This window comes from Molossus molossus, unplaced genomic scaffold, assembly GCF_014108415.1.
Source record: "Molossus molossus isolate mMolMol1 unplaced genomic scaffold, mMolMol1.p scaffold_m16_p_1, whole genome shotgun sequence".
Classification (NCBI taxonomy): domain Eukaryota; kingdom Metazoa; phylum Chordata; class Mammalia; order Chiroptera; family Molossidae; genus Molossus; species Molossus molossus.
The window spans coordinates 248,077,894-248,095,697 of record NW_023425344.1 but is presented as its reverse complement, the minus strand read 5'-3'; the positions used below and the strand labels follow the sequence as shown (position 1 = coordinate 248,095,697).

Sequence of the window (17,804 nt, the reverse complement as noted above, 5' to 3'; positions counted from 1 at the left end):
GCCCTGGCCAGTTTGGCTCAGCGGTTAGAGCGTCGGCCTGTGGTCCCGAGAGACCCGGGTTTGGTTCCCGCTAAGGGCATGTACCTCGGTTGCAGTTTGTCCCCGGCCCTGGTTGGCAGTGTGGGTGGCAGCCAATCGATGTGTCCCTTTCACGTCGATGTTTCTCTCTCTCTCTCTCTCTGTTCCTCTCTCTCCCTCCCACTCTACCTGAGCAAAAAATGGAAAAATATCCTCGGGTGAGGATTTAAAAAAAAAAAAAAGTGGTAATTTATTACTTTATGTATTAAAGGTAACAGATCAGACACTCATGAAGTCACGGGGAAATAGACACTTTTCAATTTAGCCACTTAACAGTAGATCTGGGAAGCCAGAGCCGGGTCACACTTTTCTGTCGAGGGCTGGAGTGTCACCTGGATGCCTGTCTTCGTCACACCGCGTCTACCTTTAAATCTGGCCGAGCGGGTGTTCCGAAAGCCCAACAGCCGGAACCGCCTGCCTCTGGAATTAAAATCACCTGGAACTGTGTCTGGACACTCATTTCACAAGAATGCCGGAATATTTTCAGCACATTCTGTTTCCTTTCCCTGCCTATCTTGTGTGACCTTTACCTCCAGTTCTTACACTTGCTCAGGTCTTCACGGGAGTCCACAGGGTGCTCATTCTCCCTCTTGAATTTCCAATCTTTAAAAGTCAAGGGCCTACCTGGCCGGTTTGGCTCAGCAGTTAGAGCATCGGCCCTTGGACCAGAGAGTCACGGATTTGATTCCAGTCAAGGGCATGTATCTCGGTTGTAGTTTTGTCCCCAGCCCTGGTCGGGGTCGTGCAGGAGGCAACCAGTCGATGTGTCTCTCTCACATTGATGTTTCTCTCTCTTCCTCTCCCACTCTATCTGAAGATAAATGCAAAAAGATCCTCAGGTGAGGATCAGAAAAGTTCCCAACTCTGGGAACTAGAATTAGAAGGAGCAACAGGGCAACTAAGTCTGTCATCTTTCATGTCCCCGTTATTTCACCTTGAGGCACAAACCTACAGTCCGGACTGAGCCGGCCATTACCCTGTGGGTTAATGAAAGAGACTCAGCCTGGTTCTACAGTCATGATTGGGAAATTAATTGAATCCCTATTGTAGTTGGTGTCTTTTGTAGCTGGTATGGAAAACAAAATATATCTGAAAATGTTAGGTGACTATTATTCCAAATATTAAGTAGTGTGAGGTTATCAATCCTATTCCAAGAAAAAACTTTGAGCTTTGGTAATTCTTTAAATTGTAGAGCGTTTTTTAAAAAAAATTTAAGATGCTAATAATTGACTTTAACACACCTCAGTTATTAAGTCAATTATAAGGTGTTTTTTTTCATTGTAATTTTGGAGCTACAATCTTTTACATTATAAAAGTACTTGTAAAAGGTGCCAACCACACACTCACACACACACACACACAAATGGTAAAAATTTTAGGTCCTTGCTCCTACCTTTCCCAGCTCCTCAAGATAATTACCATTAAGGTTTGGCAAGTACACGTCCAAACCTTGAAAATCATTGTGAACTTAGATGTGAAAAAATAACCTAGCAAAAAAAATATCCCTTATTGGGAGCAAATTCCACTATTTCATATTTTCTAAACTATAAACAGGGAGTAGGCTGAATACATGTTTTGAACAATACCTTCCAGATCTGATTTAGCCAATTTAACAAGTATTAACTTAAAGAACTGAATCAATTCCTTGCACCAAAATAGATTGCAAAATCAGGGCAGGGAAATGCTTATGACATCTAAATCTGAAAAAAAAAAATACACACACACAAACACACACACTTTGGGGGAGAAATTTAGGTCCAGATGATGATTCTAAAAAATGTCCAAAGAATATGATTCCACGATTTCAAATACAGTAGCATTCTTCCGAGTGAAATTGCAATCGCTCCAGTTTAAACCTACTTTGTATGTGCGTTCAGGGCTCTGCGTTAACCTGGTAGTCAATATCTGTTTGAGGGTGGGAAAGGATTTTTTGCTCTTTGTCTTAAAATCTGCATGGACTGGAAGGAGGCCTCTGCAGGCTTCCTCTAAAGTAAAATAAAATAAAAAATTCAACACCTTAATTCACCCTCTTCCACAGGCTCTGTCTCCCCTTGGGAGCTCCTGCACTTTCCAAACCTCACACTATGAAGGCTTATTTCAGGAACGTCAATCATATGGCTGATTCACATTTTTGTGGCCTCGATTTGGGTGGGGGTAGAGGCTTTTTACATTTTTAAAGTGGTATTATAGCTATGCCATGTGGAGATTTCGTTTAGTGCTTGGGTATTCACGGCTATCACCCCTGCAGGGAGTCCCTGAATCTGGGAGGCAGGCTCCCGGGCCGAGTCCCCGCTTGGTCCGAAGCGGGTCTGCGTCCTTCCTTCCAGGGCATCGCTCTTTCCTCCTTTGGGTTTGGAGACTTTTGGCCAGCATAGGTTATTTCAACTTCTGATAGTCTCACTTTCTCATTCCTAAGTTCAGTGTTTTCTTTGCTGTCTTCACTGCACAATATAAAGCTCTGGGTTTTTTCAGCATCCTATTTGGTAGCTCCTGTTACAAAGAATCCGCACTTTCATTTTCATTAGAATCCTAAATTCTACCCATTGAGATTATTTGTGCTATACCTGCTTTTTGGTAAGTTTTTAACTAACTTTATTCTGTCAGGAAAATTAAAATCCAGGCCAGAAACTCATGATTTGTTTTCCCACAACTCTCAAAAATAAATAAATAAAAATAAAAAAATTCAACCATATATTTTAACATTCTCTTTTCAGGAGGATGATGTATATGTATTGGAGTGAGAATCACAGACACGTCCCTCAAGAATGGTGAGTCAGTGTCCTCCATGGTCAGTAGCTGTTATGGAATTACTTTGTTAGTCTACTGGGTGCTAACTTATGGCCAATCTTGTTAAATTAATTTTTAAAATGTTTTTCCCTTTTATTGATTTTAGAGAGGAAGGAAGGGAAAGGGAGAGAGAGATAGAAACATCGATGAGAGAGAACATCGATGGGCCGCCTCCTGCATGCCCCCCACTGGGGATCGGGCCCAAGACCTGGGCATGTGCCCTGAATGGGAATCGAACCAGCGACCTCTTGGTGCCTGGGTTGATGCTCAACCACTGAGCCACACCAGCCGGGCTTAAATTAGTATTTTTAAGTGAGAGAATATCTTTGTTTGTTTTTTTACAAGCTTAAGCAGACTTAAAGTTTGTGAGTTTCTACAGTGAAGCGTCAAGCCAAAAGCCCTGACCGATGGATAGAGGATACACCCACTCCAGCTTGAGTCTCTTGGTTGGAAGGTCCACCTTTGCTTCCAAGTTGTAGGACTCCACCTGGTCTTTGGGCATGTACATGGTGACCGGGCGTCCTCGGAGGAACATCTTCACATACCCTTCTTCTACAAAAAGAACAAAGATGGTGGTGAGATGGCTCGGCGCCCAGTGCACCTGTAAACAAATGTGCTTTCTCTAGCCTCTCACGGAAAAGTGAACTCTTCACCCTTAACTGCCACGTCTAACTACTGAGTGATTTCATCTGGTCTGCTTTTGACCTTCTGCTTACTTAAGTGCATGGAATATAAAAGAAGCTGTAAAAAGCAGGAAAGAACTAGAGTCCATTGTTTTTTCACAAGAGATTTTAGGGCTTACATTTTATCAACAGGATGGGGGGAAAATGGTCCTCTCCCATATTACAACTAACGCAAGAACTCCATTGACACTTTCTGACTTCAATGCATATATAATTTCGATATCAAAATTAGTAAGATATCCTTCAATATTTAAATTGGTTATATTGCAATGTAAAAATGTATCCTTGTGTATCTTTTACATCGGAGGATTCTTTCAAGTATAAAGAACCCCAAATCAGCAGAAGTACATGCTGGGATGCATGCAAAAACGGAAAATGCTCCAAGAAAGCTAGAAATGGAAAATAGAAGAGCAAAAGGCCCTTGAGAGAGAGAAGTGAGAAATAAAACTTTCTAGAGCAAACATTTTCATAATAAAATAACGTGCGATGTTTTAGTAAATTGCGGGGACAAAAGTTAAACCTAATAATATATTGGACATAGGGCAACTCCTGGACTTTGGAGAAGAAACAACTTGGGGGTTTTCTGGCTAGCATTTTCAGGACATAATAAGACCACAGAAAATTCTGGTGAGCTTCTGAAGAATGTGGTTCTGATTCAGAACTCGCTGCACTTGGATGCTTCTCTGTAGATCAAAGGATTGGGCCCTTTGGCACTTAAACTGGGCACTTGGGACCAGGGAAATGTGTACGTAACTCCACAGACAAATCATCCGCAGAAGTAAGTTGGTGAGGAAACATGAAATCATTAGAGGACCATTAGGTACCACAGGTACAGATTAGTTCTGTAAGTCTTATTCCTAAGGGTGTCAAACAATGCCACATGCAACACTGCCTAGGCAGCAGGGTCAGCTCGGTCTGCTCCTGTGGTTGTGCGCGTGCGTGTCAGGTCTTCAGTGCATGCAAGTGGCACACTCCTCACTCTGCAGGCGAAGCTGGACTGTAGATCAGAACCCACAGGCGTTCACTCCCACGCAGGGTGCCAGTCACCACGTTCTGCGGATCCTGTCAGAAAGCTTCCACTGGGCTCCATCCTCCCAGACCCACTGGCACTGGCCCGTCTGAGGCCCCGGCGCTTCAGGCTCTCTTCTCGGTGCCCTAGGCCACTGTACATTCTGCTGCCAAACCCATTAGGGACCAAACTGGACTTCACGGAGTCTCTGCCCAAAACCTGCACCCGTCAATCACTTGCTGGATGAAAAGGTCCAGGTGCCCGGCCACAACCACCGCATGTGGGATCTCCTCTCTGGCCAGCTGCGTTTCTTGGCCACCCTACACATCCATACTGCTCTGGGCCCCTGCCCAGGCTCTCCTGTCCTCAAACCTCTTCTCTTCTGTAATCCCTCACCCAGACCCAGCTCATCAGACTGCGTAGCTCCCAGTGAAACCGGAACGCACCCTGCGGACTGACGGAGCTTCAAGTGAACTCGGAGTGATCCTGCCCGTTCTCCTTGCGAGAGGAATCAGATTGCAGGTGAGGAGCAGAGGGGACACAATGCCCCTTCTCCACCGCTGGCAGAGCCCAGATGGCTGGGTTGAATCAGCGTGTGATGCAATCAGAAGGCACCTGCTCACGCAGGCTGCAGCTGGGTGCTGCTTATGAAGTCCTTCCGACCGAGGCTCACCTACCCCCAGACCTACGTTACTGCACTAGGCCCAAAGCACTGAACTCATGGTTTTGTACTGCTAACTCCGACCCCTACATCGAAACTCAAAACACGCAAGGGGAAGCAGTGTTTTCAGGCGTGTTAGGGTGACAGCACACAGCCACCAAACCCAGAGGCGCCGGGGGGGGGGGGGGAGGCAGCAGCAGTGCGGGAGGCCATGTCACACAGTGGGTATCCAGGGCTTGTCCTATAGCTCTCTTAAGGTTCATACCGATTTTTGGAAAGTTCCTGTAATCAGCCAATAATCAATCAAGACCCAAATGACAGCTACTAATGAAAACCCATCCGAGTTAATGCTCAGCGGCTTAACTTCAATCCCGGTGGTGCGCGCCACAGAAACATTTTCATACAAGGAGAGAGGCGGTCTGCCTGTACGAGAAACGTTTCCGGAGCCCGGGCACGGCTTTGCTCAGAGAGCTATGAGGTTGTGGAGAGGCGGCCTACCTTTGCAGTGCGTCACCCGGCGCTTCCCTTGCGATTTCGGAGACAGAGACAGAAGGGCTAGATAAAGAGACGGAGTACTGCAGGGGCCTGCCTCCCCGCTGCAGAGCGCTGGCTAGCTCTCGGCGGGACCTGCTACCTGTCCCCGGCAGAAAACCCTGCACACACTTCAGGGACTCTGACCGGTGAGCCTCGCTCTGCGCTTACGGTCATTACACAGGCGGTGATTAATTTCATGCTTCCTGAAAATTAAATTGATACTAAAGCACTTGCTGCTACACCGGAAACTGACTTCCATGTTTCAATTCTGAATCGAAGGAAAAAGCTGGGAAAACTAAAATTAAATGAATAGATTTATCCAATTACATACTTAATTATTCTGCATTTTAAATGAGGTTATAAATAAGGTTAATATCCTAAAAACAGCATCTACCTTATTATGAAATGTGTTAAAAAAAAAGATCTATGGAAAGATCTATATGAACTATTAGTTTGCAGATTAGGAAATTGAAGACAGAAAGAGGAAAAAAAGCTACTTTTAGACAAGTTATAACTCGATGCATCGGAAACGTTACTTTTCAGAGAAATGCAAACGCTGACGACAGGGACCCCGGGAGTGGGACTCACAGGGGCAGCGGAAGTCTGACGGCCTAGAGATCCCTACAGTCCATGGCCTCTTCCTCCTCCTTCCTGGCGCAGCTTAAATCCGTTCTTAAAGGGGGCCAGTCAAAGTTTTCTATGACCATCTGACAGGTAGTCTCTGTATGATCTGAATGGCGGGCCCCCTGGGACAGGCCAACCGTCAGCCCCATCACACAGACACCCAAGTTCTGCGTGTGAAAAGCTGGCCCCTGACATAGCTGTTCCCGTGCTGTGCCCCGAGTTCAGAGGAGGTGAGTGCGGGGCACCGGGCACAGGCCCGGTCAGACTTACCCGCGCTGAAGACGGGCTCCTTGGGTTTGCTGTGGAGAGAAGAAAACGAGTTTAAAGGGAGGCTAAACCCATGCACGAGACCCACAGCGGTGAGCTGGTTTGTCAGGCGGGTGCTGCATGAGGGATGCGCGTGAACAAGGAAAACAGAACCACGTAACTGCAGAGGAACAAGTGGGAGCAAAAGTGTCCCAAACCGGGCGGAGCTGTGATCCCAGCCTCCCCGGAGCCGCGTTCTTCGTGAGCAGATGGGTGTCGCAGAAGGGGAGCATCGAGGCCCAAGATGGGAGCTGCTCTGCCTACGTGTGCAGACAGGGCTGTCTGTCCCCCATGCTCTGACAGCATCTCACTTACAACCGGCGGGCTCCTGACAGAGGTGCTCTGGGGGGACGGCAGGGAGGCTGCCATGAGAAAGAGAGGGCTGGAGGGAGAAAGGGGGAAAGAACAGGGAAGATGGGGGATCTCATTGGAGATGTGGGGACTCCACTGTGGACTTCCACTAGGCTGAGACCACCCCATGACTGCACCTGGGAAACCAAACCCCCGAAGCCTTCAAGGTCGGGCCACAGACTGAGGTCATCCCCGGGGCAAGCTTCCGACAGGACCAGCCCGCATCAGGGGGCCGCGTGCCGGGGAGCATGGCCCTTCCATGACAGCCACCTGCGGGGACACCCCGGCCAGGTGCGGAGCGGGAACTCAGGTGGGCAGGGCGTGTGCCTGTTCAGACCCAGAGCCGGTACTTGAACCCAGGAGGAAAGCTAGAACACAAGCCTACAAGCACACCCCACTGAGGCACGATGGCAGGACACCAGGCAGGGCACCAGAAGACAGGAAGCTGCTTTTTCCATCATGACTCTGACCACGGAAGGAGAAAACTCCAAAAGCCACGAACAAGGAACTCAGCCACTCGGCACCTTTCCCGGGGAACACGATGTCTTCGGTTCCTCTCGGAAAGAGAGATCGTAGGGGAACCTGCACTGTGCAGGGCGGCCGTGGGCTTCTGGTGCGGACAGTGGCAGAGGAGGCCCAACGGGCTCACAGAGGGTTAAAGGCCAGCCTGTGAGTGACACTGACCGGCGCCGAGAGAGGTGCCAGGTGGCTCTCAAGTGCTCACGTTTAACTCTGGTCCTAAACTCTGCATCACCTATCTGGTCTATTGTATTCAGAAAACATACTGTCACTAGGTTGCATTATTTTAGAATGTTACATTTTTATTAAAAAAATACAATGTTGCCCTGGCTGGTTTGGCTCAGCAGTTAGAGCGTCGGCCTGCGGTACAGAGAGGCCCGGGTTCAGTTCCCGCTGGGGGCACGTACCTCGGTTGCAGTTTGTCCCCGGCCCTGGTTGGTCGTGTGGGTGGCAGCCGCTCGATGTGTCCCTTCACATCGATGTTTCTCTCTTCCTCTCTCTCCCTCCCACTCTATCTGAACAAAAAATGGAAAGGTGTCCTCGGGTGAGGATAAAAAAAAAAAAATATATACAACGTTTACTTTTGAATCCATTGCCCGCCCATGCACCACCTTTCCCGAGAGGCAGAAGGGCACCTGTACAAACCTGTGACATGACGATGGGTCGTCCCAACAACGGACAGAAGGGCAGACCCATAGGAAGTCTGAGGACAGTGACCCGACATCAAGGACACTGTGGCTTCCAGTCAAAATCAGTGCCTGGAGCAGTGCCCCGGTCACGTGCCCTTTCCAGAACTCGCCGTCAGTCGCGTTGGGAGTGGGTGCTTTGAGCCCAGCACCACGTGACACGTGCTTGGGCTGCAAATACACCTGGGAGGTCGCCTCTCAAGGTGTCATGTCATGTATCGCTGGTGACTCCTTCCTTAGTGTAAGCTCCATGGAAAGGTTAAGTGGGTGACTTAACACTCCCTCGACAACCCGAGTGTGGTTCCTGGTGGGCAGGGGAATAAGCTGAGGCCGATGAGTCTTCGTCCACCCCCATCTGAGGAGGGAGCCGACACAGATGTCACCACTCTCCTGGGAAGCCCAAAGGGGAGGGAGGGTTTCCCCTCTGGCAGGTAACCCCTCATCTCCTGGCTATTCTAACACTAGGCTGAGGCCAATATCTGCAAAATGAACAGTGTCACCATCCGGGGCGGCTTTTACAGCTGTGTTTTGGCAGGAGGGAGGTTGGCTGGAGGAGTGTGGCTTACTTACTGTCCCTTGAGCTGGAGGGTTCACAGAAGACTCTCCCAAGGCCTATAAGCACTAGCAGGACCTGGGGACGCACAGAAGGTGCAGGGAGCCCGGAGCCTTCACCAGGTCAGTGACCGGGTCTGGAGGCAGCAGGAGAAAGCCGGCAGCGGGGCCGAGGAAAAACTCCCTCCCTCACACCCGTGAAGCAGCTACAACTAGGTCACGTATTAGCAGATACCTGGAAATGCTCCTGGACTTGGGGCGCAGGACTGTCTAACTGTGGCTGGCTTTCTTGTCATCTGAGGAAGCGCTCACTGCCTCCCTGCAGACCGGGTGTGTGTAAGGAGAGTCCCATGCGCCCAGCGTGCACTGCCCTCGTCCGAGTGGGATCGCACAGCGCGTCCGAATGTGGCCAATTTACCCCGAGTTCCTGAAAGGGGCCAGGGGCCCGGTCCTTGCACTGCAGGTCTGACACGCGGGTGCCTGCCTGTGCCACGGGGACCCCTGGGCGGCCAGGATTAGAGCAGAAGTGACAGGGGCAAGTGCGTCTAAGCAGATACTTGCTTCTGAAAATGACTGATAAGTCTCAGAAAAGGAGGAGACCAGGGCAAAGCCACACACCGTATTCCCGGGACTCAGTCATCTAGTAAAATTCCTGCTGGAAGTCAAAACACTACACTATGTAAAAGAAGATTGCTTTTGTTTCTTTATTGATTTTTAGAGAGGAAGGGAGAGGGAGAGAGCGAGAGAGAACATCGATTGGCTGCCTTCTGTATGCCCCCACTGGGGATCGGGCCCACATCCTGGGCAGGTACCCTCACCAGGAATCGAACCCGTGACCTCTTGGTGCATGAGTGGATGCTCAACCACTGAGCCACACTGGTGGGGAAGAGAAGATTTTTAATATAAACTGCCCCAAGCAGCTTTTTACTTGAAATAGGGTCATTTAGGAACTACCTACTGAAAATGTTTAGAAGTCACGGGAGACCTTACTGGGGACCGAATGGCTCCTCCGTAGATATTTCCACCCAGGACTTGCAGCGTGCGTGGCGTGAGGAGCACAGGTGCTGAGGTCGGCCGGCCTGCGTTCCAGCCGGGCTAGTCGCTTCGCCTCCACAGCCCGTTTCCGTCGTCTACAAAACGGGGACGAACCACTGAGGTGTGGGGATTGTCAGAATCAACTAAGCGTGCGACAAAGTGCCCAGCACGTGGTGATCTATTAACATGGCTTCCCTGCTCCTCCTAATTCCAGGGACAAGAGCCGACGTGCATTTCTGGGCTCTTCACCTAGCAGCCTCAAAACTAAAACAGCAAGAATATTAGCACTTATTCTTTTAACATGTAGTAAAGGATAAAGGACCCCGGGCCCTGAAGAATGAAACAATCTCTTCAGTTAAAAAAAAAAGCCTAATTTGAATCACCTAATTTCCTAGTGCGGTGGTTCTCAACCTTCCTAATGCCACGACCCTTTAATCCAGTTCCTCGTGTTGTGTGTGGGAGTATCTGCATGTGGGCGGACCCGCCTGGAGACGGATAGAGGAGCGGTGTCTCGGTTCCTAACACTGTCGGAAATATGTTTTCCGATGGTCTTAGGCGATCCCTGTGAAAGGGTCGTTCCACCCCCAAAGGGGTCGCAACCCACAGGCTAAGTAAGAATCGCTGTCCTAGTGCAAAATGTTTCAGAATATAAATGTAGTGTTAAAACCATCCACCAATAGGTGGTGCTGTTCACATGCTTCTCAAATGTTGTAAATAGATAATATCCTTTCATGCAGCCCACAGATATTTCTTGAGCAGCTACTGCAAGCCAGGCACTGTGCAAAGTGCTAGAGACACAAAGAGGAGTGAGCGACACAGCCCCCCTCCCATGCTCAGGCCGGGGTGGGCAGTGGGGTGGTCGTGGGGGTGGGGAAGGAGTCCCAGCTCCAGACAAAGTGAGTGGGCACATCCAAAGCCATCGTAACGGCACCTGACTCAGCTCCAAGGGCCAAGGCAGCTTCCCCGAGAAAGGGGCACCCTGAGCTGGGCCTTGAAGGGCAAGCTGGAGCTCCTGCAAACATATCCAACCCCCTCCCCCGCCAAGGCTCCAGACACACATCTATGTCACGCAGGAGAACAGAGACACTCTCCACTTGTAAGTGCTAGAAAGTATAATTCATTAAGCTCTGCATTTGCTTGTATGGTGGTTTTTTGTTTTGGTATCTGTGTTTTATAATAAAGATTTTCCTCAATATGCCTGCCATCTTCTCACTTAGCTTTGTGTTTCTTTAAGACTGAATTCGATCATCTTTTCATTAGTTGATTGGTGTTTGTACTTCTCAGCGAACTGCCGTGCCAGGCCTTTCCGTGTTTTCCCACTGGGGAGCTGTCTTTTTCCTCGCCAGTTCGGTGGAGTCCGCCGGAAGGAGGAAACGGCCCTTTCGGGTCGCACATGTCGTGTGTTTGTTGAGAATGGATCTTGGTGTGCAAATCCTTCATTTACCGCCGGCCTCACGCTGCTCTGCCCCTAGCAGGTGCTCAACAAGCCAGGCAGTGCTGTGGAACGGGGTGACCTAAAGTGACAGAAATGCCCAGAACTTCTGTTCCTCCATTTTCCAGCGGGGGTGAGGGCAGAAGAGGAGCTGGAAGATTCTGAAATATCCCGACGAGGAGAGGACTCAAGACTGGGCAGTGGAGCCGGCAGGGGTGCACACAGCGGCTCCAACACGCTGGAGGGAAGCAGGAGCTGCAGCCACCACCTACCCAGGGCCAGAAGCAGGCCAGCTCCGCGCTGAGGGTTCCCCGTGCGTGATCGGCTTAATCCCCGTGACCACCCTGGGAGGCGGGCACTGTTCTCGCTGGCACTGAGGAAGCCCCGACGACATTCAGTGACCTCTCCACAGTCACACCCAAGAAAGGGCAGCGCCGGGAGTAGCACCTGGTCGTGGCGGTGTTGCTGCCCTGGTTTAACCTTTTAGGTTCTATTGATGGGGTGAAGAGTCCCCCAAGCAATGTTTACTGAGGACCTACTCTGCGCCAGGCATTGTTCTAGATGGTGGGCCGGTCAGGCTGGATTAGAAAAGCCTTGTTCGTAGCTGAACATCAAACCAACGTGCATGTGCCTGGAGAAGTGACGGCCCCGTGGGAAGTGACGTGGAAGAGTGCAGGGATGGACACGAGACACGGCCGCGGAGCGGATGAAAAGGAGGGTTACAGAACACAGGCAGAAGAGTATAATTTTTGTCAAAATTATACACTACACCCCAGAAACAAAACCAGATGGAAATGTAATAAAATGTTAGCTGCGAGTTCTCTGAGGAGGCGAGATTATAGGTGATTTCCATTTCCTCTTTTTTGTACATCTGGGTTTCCTAAAACACATGTTACTGGAGAAATACATTTCCTCAACAGAAAAAAGAAAGCTTTGCTGGGGAAAAGTGAGAGCTGGTGTTGGAGAAGTGTGGATCTCAGGGCGCAAGCGAGGGCGAGGAGTCAGGAGGTGGGCCCCGCAGGTGGAGGCCCGGGGTTGGGACTGTGCCATCAGGGGTGCTGGGGAAGAGAAATGCACGTCTCGGGCCTCCAGGTGTCATTCAACGCTGGAGCTCAGAGTGTCCGGCTTGGTGGTTGGACCGTACGGTCCGGATGACATGGCCAGTACGGGTGTGTGGGCATGTTGTCAAGGCAACGGGCATCTAAGGGACCACTTCCACAGGTAGACATCTTCATTATTTTGAAGTTTTTTCCATATATGTTATCTCCAAAGAAGGGCAGCTTATATGTTCGTTACAACAAACTTCCCAGCAGGTGGTTGAAACATTTCTTGTTAATCAGTCCATTAGAACAACTTTCTGACAGAAACTGTTTTCTTTTTTAAGTTAGAATCACAAAGGGGGGACTCATGTTTTATAATCGAAACAGTTTATCTGTCTAATATCTCATATAAATTGTGCATTCTAAATAGTTATTGTTCTGTCTGGATCGAAACACTTTTTATAGATTAAAAAAAATCCTACTGGATTAGTGTACTGGCAACATTACATAGCCCAGGTCATGCAACAGAATGGTACTGTCAGGTCCCTACTTAAACTGAGTAAGTACTCCATGAAGACACGAATCACTATATAATTGTCAATATTTATTTGCCATGAATAATATGTAAAGTAACTATTACATTGCCATATATGGCTTTTGTTTTTTTGAAAGTTTTGTCAGTGCAAAGATTAAGTGCTATTAAAACATTGTGGCACCCGGCCGGTGTGGCTCAGTGGTTGAGCGTTGACTCTTGCACCAAGAGGTCATCGGTTTGATTCCTGGTAAGGGCACGTGCCCAGGTTGTGGGCCCGATCCCCAGTGGGGGGCATGCAGGAGGCGGCCAATCAATGTTCTCTCTTATTGATGTTTCTCTCCCTCCCTTCCTCTCTAAAATCAATAAAGAAACAAAACAAAACAAAACGCTGTGGCTTGTCTCCAGCTAAGCACTGTAACACGCGAAGCATTCTCAGATAAAGTCTAAAATGTCATATGAAAGACTGTCTCATCCAGTGACCATTTCCAAAGAAAATGAGATACAGAAGCAAGAAGACTGACACTCTCATAAATAATGGAGTTTCTATGAAAGCAAAGTGGAATGGTTTTAACATGAATGAGTATATCTTGGAAAATGTGAATGTTGAGATCTCAAAAACACTATTATTCTAAGTTCAACAGTAAGATGTGTGTCCTTTATATGGACCGGCTTTTTATCTGCTGTAGTGACTGTTACTGAGAAATATATACGCTGATGTAGACGTGTTTTTCTAGGGTAAGAAGAGCCTTTATCTAATTTTCACAAGAGCGTCATACATGCTAACGACACCTTTGCATGTGGCGCGTGGTGGTCGTGAGCCTTATGGCAAGTAATCGGTGACAGATACAAGTTGGAGCACCGCTGTGTGAGTGACAGAGCCACAGTTCTCCCTCTAACAGCATCGCCGTCACTCACTCGAGTCCTGACGGGCAGTCTCCCAGCCCTGCTGCTGATGACCAGGCTAAAGCCACACTGTGTTTGGAGGCTTCATATGGGATCTATTTTGTTTCCCTCCCTTCCTCCCTCCCTTCCTTTCTCTTTTTTCCAAAGCCTAGCTTTCAGGATTGGCGCTCAGGCCCCGTGTCCAGGTGCCTAAAATAATTCTACCTATCCCCCGCCCTTCCCCTCTGACAACCAGCAGCGTATTCTCTCTGCGAGGCTGTTTCTGTTTTGCTTCTCTCGTTCCTTTGTTTTGGTTTGTTTTTCAGATGCCACATATAAGCGAAATCCCACGGTATTTGTCTTTCTCGGTCTGATGTATTCACGGAGCACAGACCAGCTCACCCTGATGCGCCAGTAACGACCATGAGAACCGTGAGGATTTACATACTTGACCTGATCACTTTCAGATTTTGCCAAAATCTGGGTTGAGCTCACTGTGTCAGTTACGTAGATGTAATTTAACGTGTGTCAGACCAGAAAAAAAACTAGTAACTTAAGATGTCACCCAACAGCCTCATCTTACAAATGAGGGAAACAAAGTTCAGGGTCCCGGAAAACCTCTGCTCCCCGCGGGCGACAATGCCCGTGCCGAGGGCCAGGCACCGTGCTGGGTGTTTTCCTACTATTTCTTACACATTCGTAAGATTCAAGGGCACTAGATATCAAATACTGAATCCACAGAGGAGAAAACACTGAGGCTTGGAGACGTCAAGTGGAGGAACTAGGGTTCAAACCCCGGTCTTCGTCACCAGAGCCTGCGCCCCCTCCGCTGTCTCGCTGCCCACAGTAAGCACACAGGGGCGTTCTTCTTACCTGCAACCCAGCGTCCCAGAACCACGGCAAATACCAGTGAGCGATGGGGAGGAGACCACACTCTCGTGAGACCCCCGGATACCATGTTTGAAAGAGAACTGCACCTTCTGCGCATGCTCGCAGCCCTGGAGACCGGGCACGGCCGGAAGACTCCAGCCCGCCGTGGAGCCAGGTCAGGGCGGCCCCAGCGTGGGCTGCTCACGCGGGAATGGAGGACAGGGGTCGGGCAGAGACTGCATCGCCAGCTCGACCTTCACTTTATACTGTGTCGCGTCCTTGCTGCTGCGGCTTCCTGTCTGAGCCAGGCTGCTGTCTCCTTTGGACCCCTGAAGGTGTCCGTCTCACCCGCCATGGCCCAAGAGGGGGCAGGGCCGTGCCCTCCGAACCCCCTTGGGGGCACGCAGCTCAGTTCACAGCTCTGCCCGGCGCTAATGGGACGGAGGGTTTCTTTTTAAATGGACCTGTTCAGTTGCTTACCTGCTTCTGAGAAAATGGTTAGTAAAGTTACTCAGGCCCTCATTTCCAAATCACAGTTTCCTGCCGTGGCACTTTTATATATATTTATATAAAATCCTTTTGCAAACATCTTTAACGGAAACATTTACCCAGCACATTTACCAAAGCCACAGGGTTTAAAAGATAAAACCGATCTGGAGTTTGCACAACACGGATTCCTTTTGGAAATTCTTAATAAAACACAGATGTGCAGAGAAGGGGCCAAGTTTTCAACAGCTGCCAAGATCTAGACATCTCGGGTCAGCTCGCAGGCGCACCCCGAACTCAGAGGCGCCCGAAGGCCCCAGCAAGCACTCCAGTCCTCACTCTCTCTGTCGCTGTGACCACTGGCCTCATCTCCAGGGTACTGTCACCCAATTAGCATAATCTTCTGATAAGAAGCACTAATAGTCTTCATTAGAAGACAGAGCCCACGTCAGTGGGACAGACGGAGACTGTTCGTGGACCATGAACTTGACCTGCTATCGACGTGAGACGAGCCTGCTGCTTTCCCACAAGAGGCACCTGTCAGGAGTGAAGTAGGGGACGCTTTTAAACTTCCTCTAAGGACTGAATCAGACGGATTTGCAAACTTGGCCTTTCTACCGACTGTGGGTTGGAGTCAATTGCTTGATGACTAAGCCTTTTCCCTACATGAACATTTGAGAGAAAAAAAAAAGTTTAGCCTCTGAAGCTGAAATTCTTCCCTAAGCTTTGCTCGATAGAGAGACTAAGACAAAAACACAATGTTTAAAAAGACAGAATAAAGTATATTAGGTAGATGTACACAGAGAGACTGATCTCATATACACAATGCATTCTTCAATGTGAAAAGCAATTAAAATGCCAAAAATTAGCTTTCACTCACAAAAAGTTTCTATTCGTTTCATAGATAGTTGTCATAATCCACCATACACTACCCTCAAAGAAAAATTCAAAATTAAGAGTAAGTGTATTTCATGAAACCAGTAAAAAAAAAAAAGTTCCTATTTCTGGCATTAGCTCAGTATTAAAAACAGTTTCTGATGAATCATAAAAGTACAACTGCTCACCCACTCCGTCGGAGAAAACACTGCCGGCAAACTGAGCATCGCACTGAAGTGAGCTTTGGGAGCTGCCCCGGGATGCAGCCAGCTCCCCGACTCCACGGAGCGCCCGGGATTACTGCAGAGGGGCGCCGGGAGCTCCAGCTGGGACCGTCCACCTGGACAGTGACCGCCCTGGCTGGCGTGTGACCAGTGCCCACGGCGACCTCAGGAGCCTGGGCACACGAGAGGCCCGGCTCGTGTGCGGGTTGGGATCTCCGACTCATCTCCGGGGCCGGGAGGGACCCCGCGGGCACAGTGCCCCGTACCTCTCGCTGTTCTTCTTGCCACTGGAGGAGCTGCTGGCGGACCCCGTGCGGTTCCGGTTGCCTCTGGAATCGCCGCAGCTCTCCCTTCGACCGCCAGGAGACATGCGTTCCGAAGAGCTGGTCCTCTTGATGGTGCTGAAAGTGAGAAGTAGGCGACAGTGAATTCCTCAACAGGGTGACTCATTTTAGGACCGCCTGCAAACACCTGCACGGAACATCCCACTTCCACGCGGGTGCTTGAAAGGTAGACCGGTTCTCCGGCCCTAACTGCAGAGATCAGACACGCCTTTCAGAATGTCACCTGGACTCAACCCCCTGCTCACTGCCTTTGTAGCTGCAATTAGTACAGTTCACAGTCACAGAGGAAACAGAAAGCAGGACCCCCCCCCCTACCGTGCGAGGACGCCGGGGTAACAGGAAGTGGTCCTCCCTTGAGTAGGCTTCGGATGAGCCTGGGGCGCTCAACCAGGGCTGCCTCTGCCCCAGGGGTGACTCTGGCAATGTCCAGAGACACTCTGGGTTGTCCCAGCTCGGGGGAGAGGGATACTACGGGCACCTGTTGGACAGAGGCCGGGGATGCTGCTCAACACCCGACTGCCCAGGACGGCCCCACCTGTCAGGGGTGCTGGTACTGAAGAAGTCGGAAGGCACATGTGGGACAAACACGGAGAGGGTGCCACAGGCCATGACGGAAACACCCCACCTGTGGAAGACACCTGTGCTTAGAGGTGGTGCCCATGTAAGCACTAGAGTTGAGGCAGGATAGCTATGCGTTAGGAGAATTTTTGACAAGTAAGAAAAGGGAAACTGAGATAGATGGTTGGACAGATGGGGCCAAGCCACTTACAGCTGGCTGGTTAACTGCGAGACCTTATCTTCCCCAACCGAGAACACGGAGAGCAAACGGTTCACACCTCTCTTTCCCGACCAGAGAATACATAGCTTAAATCACCCTGGTCAGGGTGACAGATGACGGAGAGACCCAGTTAGTACCATCTGTGCCAGCCAAACCCAAGGATGGATGAAGTCAGGGGAATAAATAACAACAAACCCAACTAGAACCACACAAGTCCAAGATAGAGACAAAGTTGGCCAGAAAATGACCCTGGTCCCTCCATGTGCTCATTTTGGCACATGAGCCTGTCAAAGAACACACCTGGAAAGCTGATGAATATTCTATTGAGACCCTCCCCTAGGACCTCCCCCAGGATCCCCACCTTTAGAAAACAGATAACCCTGGAAACAGCCCTCTCTGGAGCATGCCCACATCTATCTTCCCTCTTTCTTTCTTGGGTGTGAACGTTCTTTCTCCTAAACTCTAAGGGTCCCCACCAGTCTTGCAACCAGGGGGGTACCGAGCAGTGGCAC

General features: G+C 49.7%; 1 protein-coding gene across 2 annotated transcripts in view; it reads right to left on the bottom strand.

Annotated features, from left to right (window-relative positions):
• Positions 1-17,804, bottom strand: part of EML1 (EMAP like 1) — a 173,094-nt gene that overhangs the window by 27,444 nt on the left and 127,846 nt on the right. For both annotated transcript variants that reach the window (XM_036279861.1, XM_036279852.1), the window contains exons 4-6: positions 16,437-16,571; positions 6,647-6,675; positions 3,288-3,417 (exon numbers count right to left, since the gene is read on the bottom strand). In XM_036279861.1, the coding sequence (XP_036135754.1) occupies positions 3,288-3,417; positions 6,647-6,675; positions 16,437-16,571 (294 nt within the window). The remainder of the gene's footprint in view (positions 1-3,287; positions 3,418-6,646; positions 6,676-16,436; positions 16,572-17,804) is intronic.